A 22,977-nucleotide genomic window follows, 5' to 3' on the forward strand; every position below is an offset into this window, starting at 1 on the left:
GTTCACATACTTTTGCCACTCACAAATATGTAATATTTGATCATTTTCCTTAATAAATAAATGACCAAGTATAATATTTTTGTCTCATTTGTTTAAGTGGTTTCTCTTTATCTACTTTTAATACTTGAGTGAAAATCTGATGATGTTTTAGGTCATATTTATTCAGAAATATAGAAAATTCTAAAGGGTTCACAAACTTTCAAGGACAACTGTAGTTCCCTAGCACTCTTACAAAACCTTTGTTACCTGTTCCACAAGCTTGATTGCTCAATATGACACATGCAGCAGCGGATCACCTTTTCCTTTGCATACTGGAATGACCCCCCTACCTTTCCATTCTTCGGGAATCCTCCTTTCACACATAATCATGTTCCACAGGTCTATCAACCATTTGACTCCATAACATTCCACTACATTCAATATGTTTTTGCCATTCTTAATATATTCATTGCCTATCCTGAGTGTCATAAAAGATGACAAAAGGAAGCTGCCATTAGGAAAAGCATCCAGGCCTTAGTAATGTCTGTTCCAATACTTCCTTGATGATAAAATGGCCTGAACATAACAAATACAAAAATAACACAACAAAAAAAAAAGAATAAATAAATAATAAGTTAAAACAGACTCACTTCCAAACAAGCCCAAAGATTTGGTCCACCAACTTTACAGTCCTGGCATTTACCCTGAAAAAATATAATGATGAGATTTCATATTTAGAAATATGAACAGACCAGAGCAGAAGCTGCATATAATTTTTTTCACCAAGTTTGCTTTCATTAGGAAAGTATTATTAAATATTTACCTTCTCCAGATAACATTTTAGAAAGGAACAATGTGATATTAATCACGTTTTATTTTTGCTAGTGTTGTAGCTTACTGATTTGAAAGGAAAATTGCTCTCAAGATGCATTTACTCACTTTACAAATTAAATTGCACCCCTCACAAAACATAATTCAACACCACAGGATGATCAAATTGCACCAAATCTCTGTAGCCTATAAGTAATAAAGCTGGAGCAAACTTAATAAGCAGTTTTCACCTTAGATTGTTAATCCTGTATTTTAACTAAGAAATCTAATGGTTTAAACTTGGCGCTTTTATTGGTTAAATGTTAATTAAACAACTACAAGGCTACACATATAGCCCAATGCAAGATTAGAATGTTTTAACAGCAAGATAAGGAGCCTGAAGTTTGCAACTCACATGGGACTTCTTAATCAGCTCCTCTTTAGTGATTTCACCCACTGATTCCAAATGTAGGCAGTCATTGCAAGCATTAAGAGCTGACATTTTCCAGTTAAGGGTTTGAGATGCTTGATACTTCTCAGAACAAACAGCTTCCTGTGCGAGAGCAAAAATAAAAAAAAATACATGAAAGTGAGAAATAAAATGATGTCAGATAGTAGGATTGATCTTGATTTCATCATACTTTATATATCACAAACCACAATTATGTTTTTAGATATGACTGTAGCTATTAACCAAGCTAACTTACATTAACACTACAACCATTTACAGATTTTTTTTTACAGTTGAGGCACAGGTAGTTACTGTAAGTCATTTGCTCAGGGTCACTCAGTGAGCTAGATGTAAGAACTGAACCTCTTTGCTGTTCTGCCATAAAGTACTACACCATGGAGTATTACTTGCAGGATTTGACTCCTTATATTTTAAAATGAAAATGCCACTGAAAAGCACCTTATTGGTCTTCATTCACTTATTTTCTAGGAAATCAGCTTATTTGTAAGTACAATACAATTTCGGCATAATGTAAAAGAAGCATATTTTTTATGAAGTACATGGTAAAAAGATACAAAAATGGCACTTGGAATATACTGACAGTTTGGTCAGTCACTTTCTAACTCGCTTAGTCCTGAAGAGAGCTGCTTGAGTACAGGGAGTTATCCAAGCTATCATAGGGTGTAAGGCAAGAACAAACCATGGAAAGGGCGCTAAACCGTAGCAGGGCAAACACACACACAAAATACACATTAAGGCCAATTAAGCATTACCAGTTCACCTAATCTGCATGTCTTTGGACTGTGGGAGGAAACCAGAGCACCTGGAGGAAAACATGCAGACATGGAGAGAAGATGCAAACCCCACATAGAGTGCAAGTCAATATATCTATCTATCTATCTATCTATATCTATATCTATCTATATCTATCTATATATATATATATATAGTGATGAACAGCCTTCATAATGGAAAGACCAGGAGAAGGAGCTTGCACAGGGCAATACCTCCCCGGTGATGGCAGAGGGAAGCCCCCCTGGCTTGCTATGGTGCCATGGGTTTGGAGCATGGAAGCTCAACACTGCTGGGGCCCGATTAAGCCTTCCTCTGCAGGGCTACCGATTAAGCCTTCCTCTGCAGGGCTACCACCACACCTGGAAGTTCGGCCAGAAGGATATTATGGAACATCTGGAATACTTCCGGGTGCTCTATAAACGGGCCAGCTGCCACTACTCCAGGAGTCAGAGTTGGGAGGAGGTGGACAAAGCTTTCTTGGGGGAGGAGTGGAGATGAAGAGGAAGAAAAAGAGAGAGAGAAAGAAGAGATGGATAGTGCTGTGTGCTGTAGATTGTGCTGCTGGGTGCTTTGTACTGTGCTGTTCTGGGGAGCGAGGGAGAAGAGCTTCCCAACTATAAATAAAATGGTGTGTTGCTGAACTTCAGCTGTGTGTATTGTGTCAGGGGTTATATATATCAAAAATTCCTAACATAAAATCATAACATGTAGCACAGGCTTAATTATTGTTCCTCTAATAACAAACTGTCACATCATGGCAGCAAACACTCAAAATGGCAGCATAATCAAAAACACAAGATGGCCTCATGGTAATTGCAGAACTACACAGTACCATAGCATAGCATTAAATGCTTAGCTCTCTTTTGTTGTTTTCCTAATTTATTGTTAGTTTTCTCTCTTAATTGGGCTCTAACAATGACAATAAACAGTTAGCACAGTAGACACTCAAAAGAAACCAAATTTGCTGAAATGCAAAAACTACTACAGCATTAGATGCACTAACGTGTAGTACACCTGAAAAAGCAGAATGAAAATTATGATAATGAGGAAAACATTAAAAACAAAGTTAAAAATAAATTAATCAATAACCCCCATATAACATGCATAAATCCTTACTGCATCTTATTAAAAAAATACTAAACTTAGTTGTGTAAGTCTACAACAGGCTCCCAACCGTTGTTGCCCCATTTACCCAGTGAGAACTTTTCAAAAGAAAATTTACCCCACCTTAATTTGTTCAGTAATTTGAGTTTATATTTATATCTCAATAAAGTGATTGACAAAAGGGAAGTTTTAAGATACTGTTTTAAACATTTTTCTTTTAATTTCAAAGAACAATGATAATAGCATATAGTAATACTACAGTCTACTTCAAATTTCACCCCAGAACAGACTAAATTTACTGCCATTTGGGAACCCCTGGTCTACACAGACCCCAAAACACAGAAACTGGGAAATTTGAGCCCCAGTAAAAATATAAGTTGGTTGGAAACCTGCAACAACATAAGAGTATCCTGGACTGAATCTAAGAATCACTGGTATAGACTATAACCAGTGTGATGGCAGCTCAACCCGGCCAGGATGCACCGAGAAGGAAAAGATGGGGGAAGGAAGTAAGCTTTGGACACTGCCTCCCCAAGACGGTAGATGGCAGCTCCCCTGGAGCTGGGACTTCAAGCTCAGTTTAACAGCCCTCTTGGGTGTGATGGGTGCCGCTAGGGGGAGCTGTCAAAGGACCACAGCAGTCATACTTTCCCTATAGCCCCGAAGTACTAATGGATCCGTGGACAGAAGCCCGAAGTACTTTGGGTTTCCTCCGGGTACTCCGGTTTCCTCCCACAGTCCAAAGACATGCAGGTTAGGTGCATTGGTGATCCTAAATTGTCCACAGTGTGTGTGTGTGTGTGTGTGTGTGTGTGTGTGTGTGTGCTCTGTGGTGGGCTGGCACCCTGCCCGGAGTATATTTCCTGCCTTGCGCCCTGTGTTGGCTGGGATTGACTCCAGCAGACCCCAGTGACCCTGTAGTTAGGATATAGCAGATTGGATAATGGATGAATGGATGGATAGTTAGATGCTAAATTGCATTTAGTTGTAAGTGACAATAAAGTTGAACCTAATCTATTCTAAGCTAAATCTATTGTTTAGATTTGATAAAAAAAGAAAATTAAACATCCCTTGCAGTACTTTTTAGACCATATAATTTAGCTACGTGCAATTTAAAACCACCTGTTAGTTTTCATGTTCAGCCTTTGGAATATGAAACAAAAAGCAAAAAAAAGAAAAACCCAAAAAAACATGAAAGACTGTATAGCACAAAAGCCTTTCACTTAAGTTGTTGCAATAATATGAGGAAATAGTGAAAAACAGCTTTTCCCCGCAGTATCCACATCAATGCCCAGGATTTATATTGTCCATTGGCAGAAACCCAGGAAGGACACAGAACACATATCACTGTACTTATCCTCTCTTCAATAAGAAAAAACAATTATCAGGTATTTAAACCCTAAAGGCCTAAAGACACTAATTTACAAAGTTATGAGCAAAATGGAACTTCAAAAGCATGACAACATAGAGAATCAACAGGGCTCAGAGGCAATTTCTGAAAGAAAAGCTATTAACTAAAAGTGCAATATACATTAATAATTTAAAACAATGTAGGAGTCAAAATATCTGCCGGCTGTGTATATTATCTAACCAATCAGTGCAACGTCTCCCTTTGGTTAATTTCAAAACCCCAGGTATACAGCATTTAAAGATTTTTAAAGGAGCTTTATGACTCCAAATAGAACACTGTTTGAAGCATAAAAAACTACACAATCTCAGGATAATATTTCTACTACCTACGGATCTACAGTAAATGTAATTCGCCTAGAAGAAGTGTAGCTAATGCAGATGAGGCGGAACACAGCCAATACAAACAAAAGACTTCTATACTTTTATTGCTTTTGTTCCAAATAAAAATATGATTAATCCAGTCCATTTGATGGTCACTGGCATGGAGTTCAGAGATTAGCATCATGAAGTTTCCATTGCACCAAGAATTAATCAGTTGAATCAATTAGCTGCCACTACGATCTATAAACAAACATTTTATAAATGCTGTACTTTAAAAACTCTTCACTAAGTCCATCATCTCAAAAGAGTGCATCATTTTGTTAAAGACAGAAATACAATCTTGCTTATTTTGTTACTCACATTGTTAAATTTAATCTCTCTCATTTCACTTTCATTATCGCTCCGTTCTCACGTAAAATCAAATTCTTCCATAATATATCCACATTTTTGTTGAAATTTGGATTGCCCTTCAAAGAAACACTGCAGCACCCATTTTCCACAGTTTGCACTGTGGTCTATCTTCACCTCAGCTTCTTTGTTTTTTAAAAGCCCTTCTCAGACAATGGCCTTTAAGACTACATGGCTCCATTTACAGGCAGTGGAACAATGCCAGCTGAGAAGATACTGCATGTCAGTTTACTTGGGCATAATATTCGCAAACATGGCACTTTGACTTGGTGTCTGAGATATAATCAGTGAATAACGCAAACACAGCAATATAAGTGTCACAAATATCCAGAAGTATGATAGTTTTCAAGACAGAACATTATGAAAAAGATATAACATGTCCCACACAACTGCATCAAAACCACAATAACCTATTAATGCAAAAAAATAGAGCAGAGAGTTTTCATCAGAAAACTTTTACTATGATTTAAACTTGGTGAAAGACACTGAAGGTAACTGTTAATATTCAGTATTTATTGCATCATTCTAAATGTTTGATGGACATGGAGGTGCTCAATAAAAAACGTATTCCTGTTGTTTAAAAAAATCTTTTTATTACTGTAAAATGTAGACCTTTTTTCCAAGGCAACTTACAAAATCAGCATAAATTACAAACATTTTAAAGATATTTTTACAGTGGTACAAGGCAAATCAAGAGAACTAACAACCTTGCAGTTTAAAAATCTATTTATGTTGCCACTACACTTTGCTACCTACCTATAATGAGTTATGTATTCTTTTCAAAGTTTAGTCATGAAATTGGAGCATACTCCTTATGCCATAAAATGACTATATTCATCAAACCCAGTTTGGATGCTTTAGCCTTTCCACAACAAAAAGAATCACAACAATTTCTTTTATTGATCTCAGAGATACTAAATGCAAAGTGAAAGATATTCACGGATAGACATGGCAATAAACTTATGCCCATTTTTCAAACACAAGCAAGGGTATGTCAAGCAGCCATCTGCACAGAAACGTAACTTCTTTCAGCTTGAAAGTGTTTCCAGGCAGCTTTCATATTTCTCATAATTTCTTTTATCTGTCAGGCAGGAACTAGACAGTGACCAACAAAAAAAATGCTCAAAATATCCTGTTCTGTTTTGTTTTTTATTCTCCTTTCTTCTCAACTCTAAACCCCAAAGTCTTTCTAAGTATTAGGTAGAAGAGAACTTCTCAGCTGTTTTATTTCTACATTTGTGGTTTCAGATCTATCAATAGATGCTGCATGGCTGAACAGGGTGCCAGAGAGTGATGTTACCCTCCCACTGCATAATGCTGTCAACAGTGATCCTTGTCTGCATTGATGCCTCCCTGAAATCAGCTTCTGGAGAATGAAGAGAGCAGTGGAGGCTGAGGTTTTGAGCACAGTGAAACAGATATGTGGGAGGCTCTGAGAGCTGACACGGGGCACATGTGTATTACTCCATATTATTCTACAAAAGATGTCATAAAGTGTACTGTATTGTGCTGCATCAAGAAGCAGTTCAACCTTTTTATCACTCTTAAGGCAGCTGAGTAGCTGCTTCTGTAACATTTATAGTGTGTGGCATTTGAGCATACTGTCTGGCAGAAACCAAAATATGCATTACTGACAGAAAGATAAGAAAGGATGCAGATGTGGAACACATCTTTGTGTGAAGTCAGACAAATGTGGGTGACACAAAATTGCTTTTTCTTCGGAGATTTTTACTAATTGTATTTTTTCATCTTTTTACGCAGATCATAGCCTTTTAGATGTAGTACATATCTTACAAGCAATTTCTTCTTACCTGCTTAGCTGAGAAACAACATTAAAGGAAACTTTGAAATATAAGGCTTGGGTATTGAGGTAAAGGGAGCTTGTTTATGTCATTAAGCAAAATGTGGCCTGTAACTGCATTGTAGACTTAACTTGGATAGGAAGTAGAATCTCAAAGTATTCCACAAATGTTAGTTTGATTTTCCGGAACCTCTAGCCCTGTAAAGCAAAGCGGATTTAAGGCTCTGCAGACTATAGAATGATCTTAGAACTGGAAGGTAGCAAGAAAAATACTTATTTCCAGTCAACTGAAAGTAAAACCCTGGAGTAAATTCAACAATTGTAAAAGATATCCTGAACCAATATATTAGAACTGTAATAGCAGATTTCATCAATACACTTCTTATTTAAACAAAAGAGTTACATTTATTGTAGCAACTTCCATTGTCGGGTAAACAGTCCCTATTTATTAAAAATGCATGATTTTCAAATGGTAACCAAGAAGGATGTGATCACATTTCAGCAACCTGAATGCCAAAAAAGAAGAACACAAAGAAGAAAGCAGTACATGTTGTATAAAAGAAGAAATTTGTATGTATGTAAGCTGTAACACCAATTGTTTTTGGACGGGCAGGAGGAATAACCAGCTTAGCTTGAAATATTATTTTTCATTAGAAACACTGACATTATCTCATTTCAGTTTTACATATTTCTAAATTGGGCAACACTTTAGCACAATGAGTGCCACTGCCAACACATGGATTCAGCATCCAAGATTTAAAGCCCGTGTCTGGATGTTGGCTGTGTGGTGTTTGCATGTTTTCTTATGTCTGGGTTTGCTCCCACTAAAGACTTGCTAATTAGGTTAACTGGTGATTATCAACTTGTCTTGTTTGTTTGGACCCTGCGATGGACTGGCACTCTGTCCAGGGATATTTACTATTTTGTGCCTAGCGTTGCCTGGATAGGTTCTTGTGACAAAACGCAAAATTCAGGATTATTATATAATTTCAAAAACTGGCAAACCAACAGATTTTGTAATTTCTGTGCTGTAATATCCCTTTCTACATTTTCTTATTTAAAAGCTACTATGCATGTATAAAATTTGTAAAAGAAAAGTTGTTCAAAACTGGATTTACCATTGACAAATCACATGGATACATATCATACAAAAGATGAAAACAAAGAAAATTTTAACTACATTTTAAAATATTAATTAAGATTGAGTTATTTCAATAATGCCCATTCATTCTTTTTTAATACTTCATCCTTTTCATTTTTATTTTTTTTTCCTAAAAGCAGCACTACTCCTTTGTTTGCTTCATCTTGAGACTGAGAGAATATTAAAATGTTAATAATGAGATTGAAGGGTTTGTGCCTCAGAATAAGTCAATGGAGAGAGTCGGCAAACTGGTCAAGATTTGCATGTGTAAAAAATAACTTGGCAACATATGCATTTGTAGCAGTTTTTAAACATTAAAAACTGTGTACTTTTGATATACAGTAGATAATACATATTAGCTTGTCAAAGTGCTATCAAACAAAACTGTCAAAAAAGTCTAGTACTAAAGTTTATTAAAAAGTGGCACCTGGGGCGGACCGCCCCCTCCGCCAAGCTACAACAGTGCAAACCACTGATATTTATGCTCTTTGATTACTTTTCTGTGTCCATTAGAAATTTCCAGTAAAGGCCAAATAGCACACTCACAAGTCCGTACTTTAGGAGGGCAGCTGTCAGAAAGGATTATTCATTTGTTTATAGCATTTTTTTGTGGTTAAGTGCATTATTAACTTTTATTTTTTCATTTGTTCGTGTTCTTATTGTTTACTAGCACCATCATGTGTTTATGTGATATAATGTCTTCTCAAAATGTCCAAGAACAGATTTCATTTCCCAAACTTTTACCATTCATTTTTTTAAAACTGTTGCTATAAATTAAGTGAATAGTTCTTAGTAAAAATATAGAATCTGAAACATTGAATTCATTATGATTTTAAATATACTGTATATGTATCCAATTAATTTTCCAAACTGACGTTATTCCAATAGAAAGGTCTTGAGATGCCATCGTCCATCCCAGCACCTTAAAAAACAACAATCGGAAGTTACCCTGGATGGAATGCCAATCAATCATAGGGCACATACATGTACAAAAAACCAGAAGGTTAGTTTACAGTTGATGTTCAGTTAGTGTGCATATACTTGAGATGTGTGAGGAAACTTTAATATTTGGGAAACATATATTTGCCAACACCCTCAGAATATGTTTAAAAAACACACACACATACACACAGTTCAGACAGAAACTCAGGTCAGGTTAGGTTGGGGAGCATGCATTGGTACAGCATATTGCCGCACTCACTACAAGACGAAACAGCTTACGGCCCTGGTTGGCAACATCCCACATAGACATGCAGTCCCAGTCCCACCCTCTGGAAATGACCATCATTCAGACAAAAACTGAACCCAGTAATATAGGGCTACAGGACTATATCAGACAACAGTGCTAACCACCTTGAGAAAAATATCAGAACTAAACACAGCACTGCAGGCAGGCAAATCTCTTCCCAGTAGCATCAGACATAAGATAGGAACTGGCCTTGGAAACATATTAGAACACAGCCCTGCAAAGGTTGCCAGTCCTAGCCACTTAATTCTTCCAAAACATCATCACGTCTAGTTTTGAAGGTCAACTAAAGTCCTACTGTCTACCACAGTATGTGGTAACTTATTCCATATGTCTATGGTTCTTACCCTTAACAAGTTTCCAACTATGTCCCAGTGTTCTTGTTGAACTGATTTTAAAGCAACATTCTCTATTTACTGTACTAATACCCATCATAATATTAAACACTTCAGTAATGTCACCTCTTCATCTCTTTTTGCTTAAAAAGAAAAGGCTCTGCTCTTTCAATCTCTCCTCTTTACTCAACTTCTGCAGTCCTGAAATCAGCCTAGTTGCTCTCCTGTGGACTTTTTGTACCGTATTTATGTCTTTTTTGAAACCTGGAGACAAAAACCATACACAGTACTCCAGATGAGGCGTCACCAGCTATAACTTCATAGCATATAGTATATACTTCAGAGTATAACTTCCTTTGATTTGTACTCTACACATCATGCTATATAACCCCACATTCTTTTTGACTTGTTAATGGCTTCTGAACACTGTCTACAGTGACAAGTAAGACACCTAAATCATTCTCATAAGGTATACATTGAAGTTTCAGACCTCCTATTGTTTATTCAAACTTACATTTTTACTTCCTACATTGAATATATTTACTGACCTTAAAAATTCATCTGCCACAAATCTGCCCAAGCATGTAAGCTGCCCAAGTCCCTCTATAATGATTTGACTGATTCTAGATTATGTGCCAATCCACCTATCTTAGTATCATCTACAAACTTAAGCAGCTTGTTATTTATATTCCTATTGAAATTATTCACATACAGTATATTAAAAATAGCAGCGGCCCTAGCATTGGCCCCTGAGGGAAACCACTGTGAACATCACCCGATTCTGATAAGGCCCCTTTTGCACCATAACCCTCTGCTTCCTGTAGTTTACTAAATTCTGTGCAAATCTATATACTTCCCCCTGAACTCCTATTTCTTTTAATTTAACGCATATCTTCTCATGTTGGAATTTATTAAATACTTTCTGAAAGTCTAGCATGTAAGTAAAAAACAACCTCCCTTGTCTGAACTCATGCTGAGTGTTTAGTAAAACTCCTGTTCATGCCATATGTTGCTTGATCTTTTCCTTACTATTTCCTTCCGTTAACTGTTGATACACGTTATAGCTATACTTACTTGGATCTGCCCAATCACACTTTTCATATAATAATACACACCATTTTCCAGTCTTCGGAATTTATAAAGAATTATCCTGGAACGGACTTCCTCAAGGGTTTATATATGTTGTCAGTAACCTCCTTAAGAACTCGAGGGTAAATACTATCTGGCCCTGGTGATTTGTTTAATTTCACCCTAATTAACCGGAGCAATACTTCTCCTTATCCAATTTCTGCATCACTCAATATCTTCTTAGTGGTCCCTGACACTCCAAAAAGGAGCAACTTATTCGTATACCCCAAAATCACAAAATCTGGCTATAACCACTACTGCTGTCTGGCACAGCTTGAAAACTACTGTATACTAAATACATCTAATAAAATGCATAATATTAAGATACAATGAATTATTCTTTATCCTATATAGTGCCATTTGGTGGACATATACCATCATTATACACCATTATGCATAAGTCATTCTGAATCCCTGTGGTGGGCTGGTGTCCTGCCTTGCACCCTGTGTTGGCTGGGATTGGCTCCAGCAGACCCCCATGACCCTGTAGTTAGGATATAGTGGGTTGGATAATGGATGGATTCTGAATCCATGGAATCAACTGACCAAATATACTGATAAAATTAAACACTTCATTCATGCCTGCCAGGCATTCAATAATCTTGTCGTCAATATACTGATTATTATTTATGTATGTACAAAAATATAAATATGTATATATATTATTCTACATAAATAAATATATACATTCTGAAAGTTGTTTGAAAAAATAGCTGCTAATAGGCACCTGACTTTAAACTTGTAAAACAAGGGTGAAATATTCAGTTCAAAATATCAGTTGGCATTGCTTTGGGTTTCCCCGTGTCATAGTGTCTAAACTGATACAAGTACAGCTCACCCAACCTCACACTGGTTCATTCACTTTGAGATCGTCTTCTCTGATATACTATATAGATCTGCAATCTGTAGTACTTTTAAACTATATAAAAGAAAGTGTTATATTGACTCAACTGGAATGTCAAAGGATGGGTGTCCAGGGAAGGTAACTTTGTTACCTAGACTGGCGTGTAGCCAGTTCATCAATGTTTTCAAAAACAGTTTCATTGATAACATACTCTAAACATTTTAATTTCTTCTGATAAATGCTCGATTTTCTCTCGGAAATACACGATAACTTTGGCAGAATCCATTTCATCTGCAATAGTAAGCATTTTTCTAGTTAATTCTTATGCTATTCCATTAACCTCCATTTCCCGTACTGACGTATAGAATTAGGCAAAAGCAATCTACAGACGACTCTACAGCCCACCCTCTCAACTCTGACAAGTGAAAATGAGCCCGATTTTTAAAGATATTTAAGCACAGGGAGAAAATTAACATTTGAAAAATCGGTAATGTAATAAATCAGCAAGAAAAGCAACATTGTAACAATGCAAGAAAAGCAACGAACCAACACACACAATCGTCCGTGACTGAAAACTGGGGACCGTCCTGCGCCTTCTCCTGCCAGGCGGAGGGATGGGGGTGCAGCGGAAGTCTGGAACGGGAGGAGAGGAGAAGGGCGTCCATTCAGCTCCGTCCGTCATGCTAGTCTGCTGATTTCTCGTTCAGTATGTACTGCCAGCTCATGTGCCCACCTCCAACTCGTCACTTGAGTTGTCGTCTTTACACAGTCCAGATGTACCTGTGACTGACGTAGACTTTTCATTGCTCTGTGCGGTTTTGGCTGCTTTTCTATATATAATCCACCAAGACACCCGACCACGGTAGTAGCGAGGTGGGAGGGGGGTGTGTACAAAGGATTGTGACACAACCAGTGGGAGCGTATGAGTTGCACTTAGTGGGAATTCCACGGTTTGCAGCCCAAATGGGGTTCAACGGCTTACCTACGCCTCTCTGAGCCGGCTAGACACACGCTCAATGTCATGCATAATTATTTATTGAATGCTAAACACTTCAGGAAAGACAGGGTTGTCTAAAAGCGGGTTGGTGTGAGAATACAACAGTAAGCGAATGAAAAGATGGAACTCTGGAGAGAGCAAAATACAACACAATAGTGAACCAGCGGCATAAAAAGCGCATAATTATTTATTGATGGTTGAACACTTCTGGAAAGACACAGTTGTCTAAAAAGGGAGGGTTTGAGGATACAACAGAAAGTGAATGAAAAGATGGAACTCTAGACTTTTCATTGCTCTGTGCGGTTTTGGCTGCCTTTCTATATATAATCCACCAAGACACCTGACCACGGTAGTAGCGAGGGGGTGTGAACAAAGTGCAGGAGCATCTAAGAAGGCGCATGTTTGTCGTGGATGCAAATTGCTGTATGTAGCGTGTAAAACAGTTTGCTATGGTGCATGCGGTCGTGCGTCGTAACGAAAACTTCGGTTTTAAAGACTGCTTACTTCATTGTGTTTTAACCTCAGTTGTAAAGGAATGTTTTAAGGACCCCATGGGATACCCCTCGGTTTTGGCTTCTTTTCTATATATAATCCACCAAGATACCCGACCACGGTAGGAGGGTGTGCACAAAGGGTAGGGACGTAATGAGTGGGGGCGTATGAGTCACACTTAGTGGAATTCCATGGCTTGCAGCCGAATGGGGTTCAACGGCTTACCCACGTCTCACTGTGCTGGGTAGACACACGGTCAATCTCATGCATAATTATTTATTGAATGCTAAACACTTCTGGAAAGACACGGATGTCTAAAACGGGTTGGTGTGAGAATACAACAGTAAGTGAATGAAAAGATGGAACTCTGGAGAGAGCAAAATACAACACAATAGTAAACCAGCGGCATAACAAGCGCCGCGTGGCTCAGACGTGCGTGTGGACTCTTACCACAGACGAAAGTGACTAACTGGGTGGTCGGTGAGTTTTTGCATCTGGGCAAATGGGCAGGCAGTGTGAAAACCTAGAGGCGAGGGTAGGCGCCGGCGGTGAAAAGGACTGTTGGTGGGCAGGGAAGCGTCTTCCGTGTTTCTGCAGGAGCATCTAAGAAGGCGCATGTTTGTCGCGGATGCGAACTGCTGTATATAGCATGTAAAACAGTTTGCTATGGTGCATGCGCGTCGTGCGTCGTAAACGAAAACTTCGGTTTTAAAGACTGCTTACTTCATTGTGCTTTAATCTCAGTTGTAAAGGATTGTTTTAAGGATCCCATGGGATACCCTGCAAAACCGTTTCACACGCTGCATATGGCGATTCACCTCGCGAGAAACATGCCTCTATGAACAGTCAACGTAGCTTGGAAGTGCATGACATGCACATGACATTAACCTGACCTGCACTGCATGTGGCCGCTACGACAGACAAATATAAATGACGCCATTTTTCTGTGTCCTCGCATCCGAGTTGGTGGGCATGGCCCTGCAAGTTGTCGTCGTATCCAATGGTCTTGGAGTTGGTGGGCGTGGCTCCTTCCTGCGTGCGCCATAGGTGTCTCACTTGTCGGCTTAGTGAATCCACGCCCCTTCTGGCGTGCTTTTCATGGGTGTCTTAAATTAGTGAATTATATATATATAGATACTAATAAAAGGCAAAGCCCTCACTGACTCACTCACTCACTCACTGACTGACTGACTCACTCATCACTAATTCTCCAACTTCCCGTGTAGGTAGAAGGCTGAAATTTGGCAGGATTATTTCTTACAGCTTACTTACAAAAGTTAAGCAGGTTTCATTTGAAATTCTACGTAGCGGTCATAACGGTCACCAACGTCCACCATGTTGAACATTCTTATTTATGGCCCCATCTTCACGAAATTTGGTAGGCAGCTTCCCTGCGCTAACTGAAACCGATGTATGTACTTATTTCGATGGTATGGCGCCACTGTCGGCCGCCATATTGAACTTTCAATGTCACTAATTCTCCAACTTCCCGTGTAGGTAGAAGGCTGACCCCATCTTCACGAAATTTGGTAGGTGGCTTCCCTCGCTAACCAAAACCGATGTATGTACTTATTTGGTGGTATGGCGCCACTGTCGGCCGCCATATTGAACTTTCCAAGCGTCACTAATTCTCCAACTTCCAGTGTAGGTAGAAGGCTGAACTTTGGCAGGCTCATTCCTTACAGCTTACTTACAAAAGTTAAGCAGGTTTCATTTCAAAATTTACTAATGGTCATAACGGTCATAGCGTCCGCCATGTTGAACTTTCTTATTTATGGCCCCATCTTCACGAAATTTGGTAGGTGGCTTCCCTGCGAAGGCAAAACCGATTTGGTACTTATTTCAGTGGTATGATGCCACTGTGGCCACCATATTGAAGTTTCCAATGTCACTAATTCTCCAACTTCCGTGTAGGTAGAAGGCTGAAATTTGGCAGGTTCATTCCTTACAGCTTACTTACAAAAGTTAAACAGGTTTCATTTCGAAATTTATGTGTAACGGTCATAACGGTCAACAAGCCTTCCCGTGTATTCAGAAGGCTGAAATTTGGTACTTATTTCGGTGGTATGATGCCACTGTTGGCCACCATATTGAACTTTTCAACGGTCTTTGTTACTTATGGGCCCATCTTCAAGAAATTTGGTACGCGGGTTCCCAACGCTAACTGAATCCTACTTTCCATATATCGTCCATAGCCTGCAGCTTCGGTCACCGTGTGCGGCGTTGGGTCCCCATCCCAACGCCTTTGTTGGCTGCCTCCTATATAAGGCCGTCTGTCGCTCCAGCCTCTACATTTCCTTCCTTGCATCACCATGGGATTCCGTCTCCTGCTGATAACTACAGCCTTTGTATTTAATCCACGGCTTCTCCGCAGTTTTATTGTTCATTTGTTATGATTTTAGTTATTGTGTAGGTATTTTAGACTTACTTTACATTGTTCAGGTACCCATTTCCTTTATTATTCCATTCCCCATTAACATGACTTTCGAGGTGATCACCATCGATCAAAGAACTGTCACGAGTGGTTTCCATGCCCGGAGATGGCACCTACCTTTTCCATTCTCTTTGTTACATATTGCACGGCCATATCAGGCTCACTCTTGATATCCGGAGGAACATTGTGTCTTATGTATTGAATGACTGGGACAGGTTCAAGGTGTGGACTGATGACGGTACAGGAGATAATTATTCTACACAGGAGCACTAGAAGAGTGAAATGCTTAAGCCCTTCACCTATGGTTCTGCATGTGAGTTGATGGCTGCCGTGAATTGTTTGGTTGTCGCTTTCAAGTGTACGAAATGGCCAAATATTTTACACCTTTTGACAACCGCCAATGCCTCTTAAACATCTTAGATTCACAGGTGACGATTTCAGTAGTGGACACTTTGATGTTTATGAAGGTTTAAACTCTCAAAAGCTGGATGTGAAGTTATCGATAAAACCGGTTATATACTTACAACGCTTGACAGATGCCGAATGTCTCTTCAACACAAGTCCTACAAATACTGTCATAATTGAAACAAACCATGAAACTCAAACCGATTATGACAGCAGCAATCCAAGCTGTGAGATTTGAAACAAGATTACTGTTCACATGGTCAACTGTACGTTGCATGCTCAAGAGTAAGCTCAGCGCACAGCTTGGTCATATTACAACCGGAAGGGCGAACTCACAATGTGGTATACAAAAAGATCCTTAACAAATAATTATTGGTATATTTTCCCTCAGTTTAAAAAGGTTTAATTTTCTTCTTGATAAAAATTTTATGGCTTTCCCTCAGTTTAAAAAGGTTTAATTTTCTTCTTAATAAGAATTTTAAGGCAGTACTTCGCCGCTAAGAAAGCGCGGGTATTTTGCTAGTAAATAAATAAGCAACAAAAAACATTTCACAGTATTTTTATTTATACTCTTGACAAATCACCTGATCCAGAACAGTAATGAGGTGAGACTAGTCTCCAGTTAAGTAAAGTAACACTGAAGGGAAGACATCATAGCTTTCCACACCTGTGGGCCTGACTATAAAGAAATATCCTGGATTAGCTTACATTGGCCCCTGAAGAACACTTCTGGTTCTCTTTATCCTATCATGAACCTTCTTTTATGCACTCTAGTTCCCCTTACACATCAACTCCACTTCTGCCTCTTGTAAGTCCTCAACTAGTACAATTATTATGTCCCTAATAAATACTTCGGAACAAAATGAATCTTCATGAAAGTACTGAGATCATATCACGGGAGCATGAAAGATCATTCCCAACTGGGCTGCCTGCCTGTGGAGTATAAAAAAGTATTCTGGAGAGGTAGAAACAGCATTTTGGGACAACAGATATTTTGCTTGGCAAGCCACAGAGGACTGATATTGTCTTCAAGTTTTGTTCAGAAAATCTATGATGAACTGTACTTAAACTCTGCAACTCTACTCACAAATACTTCATCCAGAGTAGTGTTGTAAGCCCTTGTGCGTAGAACTGTGAAACTTTTTTCAATATACTTCTATGTTTATGTCTAAGTGTATACGCATTTTCTTTCATTTTATCCCATTGTATAACTCACAATATATCTTTGGGTTAGAACAGCTGGTCAATTTATGACCTAAATGGCAGGTGGATAGCATCTATCCCAAGGGAATTGGACACAGCCTAGGTAAACTTTTCAGACAAAATATGCTTGCACATATTTTTGATGATTAAAGCTTTTAAGGTAATTATCTATGTGTAAAATCATAGGTCCTGAATCCTACATCTGGCCTAAAGGGCAGATCGCCCAAAGCTTGAGAGAGAAAAACCATTGGCCTGGACAATGAATAATCAAAAGCAACGTGAATCAAAAACAAGCAAGCTAGAAGACAAGCTTCTCCTGTGATACAGATGTTTCCTTTGAGACCGCTCTTCAGCACTCATTCTCTTAAAGAAAGTATTGTTTAAGCTTTTTTCTTTGAAACAAGGAGGAATTTTATATCCGTGCATTGTTATACATTTATATTTTCTATCATTCATTTCATTTATATTTTCCACTGTCATTTATTTATTTTTATACTTATATATCCTTGCATAGGCTGTAATGTTAATATGCAGTTTGTTGTGTTTTAGTGAAACGTGGCTAACAACTAACATCCTAGATGCTGAGCAGGCTCCTGTCAATCATGGAGAATCCACTGCATCCAATGAACAGGATCATCTGCAGACAAAGGAGCAGCTTCAGCTCCTTCAGTAACTGAAGAAATAAATACATGGTGTCTGGTGTTGGTAGATGGCTGCTTCTTTTCCATAGTGTTAGCAACTAAAGAAGGACACCTCCAATAGTATGCAGTATAGTAAATAGTAACACACCATTTAATAAGTGGCAATAACCAAGATGTATCAACCTTCACTTTCTAGGGGACACCTGGGGACCAACATGTATTAGCCTCTAGCGTCTATGAAGAACTCTGGATCACTCATGTGGATAATTTAAGCCAAAGCTAATAAGTTCATATATGGAGTACTATAGAGTGACAGACGGTGTAGGCATTACTCATAATCAGTATAGGGTGTGTTTATGGGTATTTCTGGAAACGTGCGTTAAGCTTAAGGTGTGCAAGAAGCCCAATCTAGAATATACTAAGTCTGCTTTAAGAAAATGCTGCCATCTAACAAGCTAGCACAATGACATAAATCTCTAGCTCTCAACTGTCACTTCATTTACTCAGCATATTATCCTGGGAATTTTTCAGCAAACATCCCAGATGGGAAACCTAGTTTGCCTAGCCTAACCTAATCAGCACAAGATACTAAAAATACATATAGTATCTACAAAGGCAGTGGTTTGACTGGATAATGGAATGCTAAACCACTATGCTACCCATTACGCGATCCATAAATCTTTGTTTTTATACCCTGCATGAGGATAACACTACAAACAAGAACACAGTATAAAACAGCCTATCTCCATAAGGTCAATATTGTCAGAATCATGAGGTACTGCAGTTTACTCGATAACTGAAACACAAGCATGATAATGTTTCACTGGGAAAAGTCTTTAAGATTACTAGGATCATGTCAGACTATATAAGAATTAACTGAATGATGAAGTTGGTAGCTTACAAGTAAAATATAATAAGAAGCAAAATACAGTCAGTTTCTGTACAGTCAGTAAAAAGAGTCAGCTACAAATTCATTAAATAAAGATATAATGTATGGGCCTGTTTCCCCTTTTGATATACACAGCAAGTGATACCATAATTAATTCTTACATTTTGATATTATATAGTGTGGCATATGGCCGGCCATTCATCCCGGCCAATATCCCCAGGCTGCCAGATGGAGCACTTCCTACAGCATGGAGGTGCCCCAAATTCCAGCAGGGCATCATGGCCAGTGGAGTTTTACATCACAGCCCTGCTGGATACCATGGGAGCCTCCAGGGGACGCTGCAGGGAGGAACAACAGTTATTTTCCCTACAAGTGCGTCCTAGTTACATGGACAGAGGAAATGACGTGCTTCCGGGTTGAAGAAGAGGAGTTTTTATCTGACCCGGAAGTGTTACCAGTCACATGGACAGAGAGAGAAACACTTCCGGGTCATGGACTATAAAGGACTACGGGAAATCGTAGACGGATGAGCTGAGCTGGATGGCAGGGTGGCAACGTGTCTGGGAGTGGAGGATTTATTGAGAGTTGTACTGTGGTTGATTTATATGAGTACTGTGAAGAGGAGGGTGCTTTGTCATAATTTGGACTTTTATCTGGTGTCTGACATCCAGTCTGAAGGTTCAAGGGGACGGCAGCGCCCCCTATCTGTCACAATAGCCACCCATAATGAGTATTCTGTATTCACTTTATTTTGTGTTAGAAACCAGAGGTATTTGGTTGACATAAAGTTCCTATTTTCATATATCTGCCCTAGATAGCCATATGGATCTGTCACATTGAGATCTTAAATAAAGGGACCAGGGAGAGTGATCTTCAGGGACTATACATAGAAGCATTTTTAAAATTAGAAATGAACAATTAAACAGTGATATTACCAGCAGGGAGACTACAAAATAATTCCCTCATAACCCAGACATATTTAATAATAATAATAATACATAAACACTGTGCAGCTTAATCAGTATATGTTCAGGGAAACCAGTGGTAAGAAAGGCAAATATTTAACCTTTTTCAGTCAACTGAATAGCATACATTAAGAATCTTACATGAGCTAAATAATTTGTAACAACAAATGGTCGGTATATACAAACTACTTACAGTTCATTCATACTCTTATTGCAAGGACTGACAAACTGCTCACCACCAAGTAACTACTTATTTGAAACTGATTCTTTAAAAATCAATATGCTTCAATTGCAGAAGAAAATGCCTCTACATCATTTCTGATTAGTCAGCCGATAGTGACCCAAAGAAGCCTATGGACCACCCTCATAATACTTATTCAAGGGCTTCAGTCCCAGACTGCAGACTGCGGAGGAATGAAAAAGACAGCTGGCCTACAATTAATATGTACTACATCATGTGAGAGTGCTTCAGCATTTTACTAATGTAAGCATAACACTCCTCCAGTAAATCTGTCATGAGAAATGAAAAACTCAAATACTGTAACATAGCAAAAGCAATGTGACTGTATATGGATGAAACAGGTCTGCATTTGCAAAAGGTTGTTGATGCAGTGTCATAAAAAATTAACTGAAGAATTTGAGAGGCTCTGAAAGACTGGCAGAAGGACAGAAATACTACTCCAGATTGGCAGGTGGCAGTAAGGGTTACTGGACAGGACAAGATGGAATCCTTCTGTCAAGCATAAAGAGCAGGTGAATGAAACCTGCAACAGGAGTGAATATCTTAAGAAATAGTGTCAGGGTCTACTAGATGCCACAGTAAAGTACTAGCATTGGATTTTTACACCACTATGGGAGTGATTTTAGGGCTTGGCCCACAAAAAAAAAATCTTTATTGTTTAAAGGCTGTTTCTTATCAGAGGTGGATGCGGCTGGAGGGCAAGTTAAGATAAAACTCAACAGACATGAAGACAGTGCAGCCAGAGTTAAGAGTTTGAGAACAGACTGTGAGGTGGGAGGTGAGAGGGAGAGAAGTCTGATGCATTTCCCTCTTTATTACGACAAGTGAGATTTTTAACTGAGAGCTGAAGTTCATGACTGTACACTTAACATTAGCATCAACCCTACCTCAGCCAAAATAAAATTCCTCAAACTATTGAGAAGAATTTGTAAATCTGGTAGAATGTGCTTCTCTCAGTAAGCAGCCTCCCCACTAACTGGCTCTGTCCATTCCATAGGGCAGTTTTTTTTATCATAACCGGATGACATTTCCACTTCCCAGATAGTTATGTGTCTGTTCATCACCAGGTTAGCAAAGAGACAGACCATAACTTTCTTTTGCAAACCTTGATGGACAGGCCAATACACCAGTTATCACCTAAAATGTTGAAATTATGCACACCAAAGAACCTAATGGGAAAAGTCCATTTATCTGCTTATAACACAGTGTAAGCCTGGGCAAATGCATTCTCTAGGTTTCAGCAACCTTTTAGTCCAAGAGGTATTCCAATGTCTTGATTTCATCAATAGAACACCGGTTACAAAAGAGTATGGCATGGATGGCACATAAAATCTACCCCCACTGGATATAATGAAAAAAAAACCTTCACGGTAGCAATATGATTATCTTGCTGAAAACCCTCGGTGTATTGGCATTTTTCATGATACAAGGGTGGATCACCATTTTAGAACACAAAAACTGTAACTGCATTAGATATTGATGCTGCCAGGTGTGATTAAACAGGGAAACTTTGAAAATGGAAAACAGAATGCATTATTCTGCAACATGTGCCACTGAAACCTTTAAGGACCCTAAATACTTTGGGAAAATGCATTTTGTAAAGCCCTTGAAACTAAGTATCGTTACTGCTTTGTATTTATGGTCCCAGAGCTAATGCTACTTGAAGTCCATTAGGGTAAAAGGAGCAAATGTATTACTGCATCTGTTTCTGGATGTTAGTGTTAGTTAAATTTAAAGTACTAACCAGCACACAATATGCTGACATATTCTTTACAAGTTCAGTTTTTTCCAAATTTAATATGGAAAACTAAGCTTTTGAAATCAAAAGTGCCATTCATTAAGCTTGCTGTTACGGCTATCAGATTGAACAATACTATTTTAAATATAATTCAAATTTTAAAAATTTGCCTTACTTCACACTCATTTTGGCATTGTATTACCCAAGACACACTGTGCAATGCTGCAATATTTTGCAGATCTGTTTTGCACACTAATTTCATGATTAACTTTTTTGTAATTTTGAATGGTGATATTAATTAGCCCCGTGACCCTGTGTTCGGATTCAGCGGGTTGGAAAATGGATGGATGGATGGATGGAGATTAATTAGTAAATCTTATAATCACAACACTTCACAAAGTAATTTGAACAGTTTTTTCTACTCCACTTCTATGTTATCTACAGCTGTACTCAAAGCAGATTTAAACATTTCTCTGGTACACTTAGAGTATCTTTCTGCATCTGATCCTATTATAAGTCACTTTTAAACCTAAGATCCATGACTGCTGTTTTATGCCAAGATGTTCTAATTAATTTAAATGGAAAATAATTCTCTTTTTTGTTTAATTTAAATCCATATTTAAAGACCTTTTACAGAGTCAGCAATACACATTTAGCTACCTTAGGCAGTTTGTGGGGCCTCAAGGACCAAAAAGACACTTAGCTGGGGGAAAAATAAAATGATTGGAATTAATGTGTTTAAGCAATAATGGGTGATTTTGTCTGGGCTTTAAATGTATGTTACAGGCAATGCTTCACACTCAGAATGCGCATTACGCCTGCATAATGGCTGCCACACGTTCCCAGAGTTCACTTGACGCATCCTCTGAGCAGGTCCTCAGAAATTAATGCGACGCGTGCACGAGTTGCAGTACTAGCAAAAAAGTCGGGGGACGCAGTGTGCTAAATGTTGGAATGTGACGTCAGAGTCTCTGGTTACTATCTACATGTGACAGAAAGCTGCTTTGCGGGTTCTACGAGGTCAATGTGCGCGCTTCGATGTTTGATGAATGGTTCAATGTGGTGAAGCAAAATGCCGACATACAAATGCATTCGTGGTGCTTTTATATTAGAGTGTCGCATATTCGCGATCTTAATGACACGATACATTTTAAAAGTCTCACATACTGTCTTCTGTGTCGTCTAGGGCTTGCTCCGGA

At 38.6% G+C, this 22,977-nt stretch overlaps 1 protein-coding gene across 1 annotated transcript in view; it reads right to left on the reverse strand.

The window, feature by feature from the left end:
* usp33 (ubiquitin specific peptidase 33) overlaps positions 1-1,342 on the reverse strand; it is a 66,026-nt gene extending 64,684 nt beyond the window's left edge. The window contains exons 1-2 of the mRNA XM_039736040.1: positions 1,205-1,342; positions 630-683 (exon numbers count right to left, since the gene is read on the reverse strand). Coding sequence (XP_039591974.1) covers positions 630-683; positions 1,205-1,291 — 141 coding nt within the window. The 5' untranslated portion in view covers positions 1,292-1,342. The remainder of the gene's footprint in view (positions 1-629; positions 684-1,204) is intronic.
* Positions 1,343-22,977: the final 21,635 nt, after the last annotated feature.

The sequence above is a fragment of the Polypterus senegalus genome, chromosome 14 (assembly GCF_016835505.1).
Source record: "Polypterus senegalus isolate Bchr_013 chromosome 14, ASM1683550v1, whole genome shotgun sequence".
Lineage (NCBI taxonomy): Eukaryota > Metazoa > Chordata > Cladistia > Polypteriformes > Polypteridae > Polypterus > Polypterus senegalus.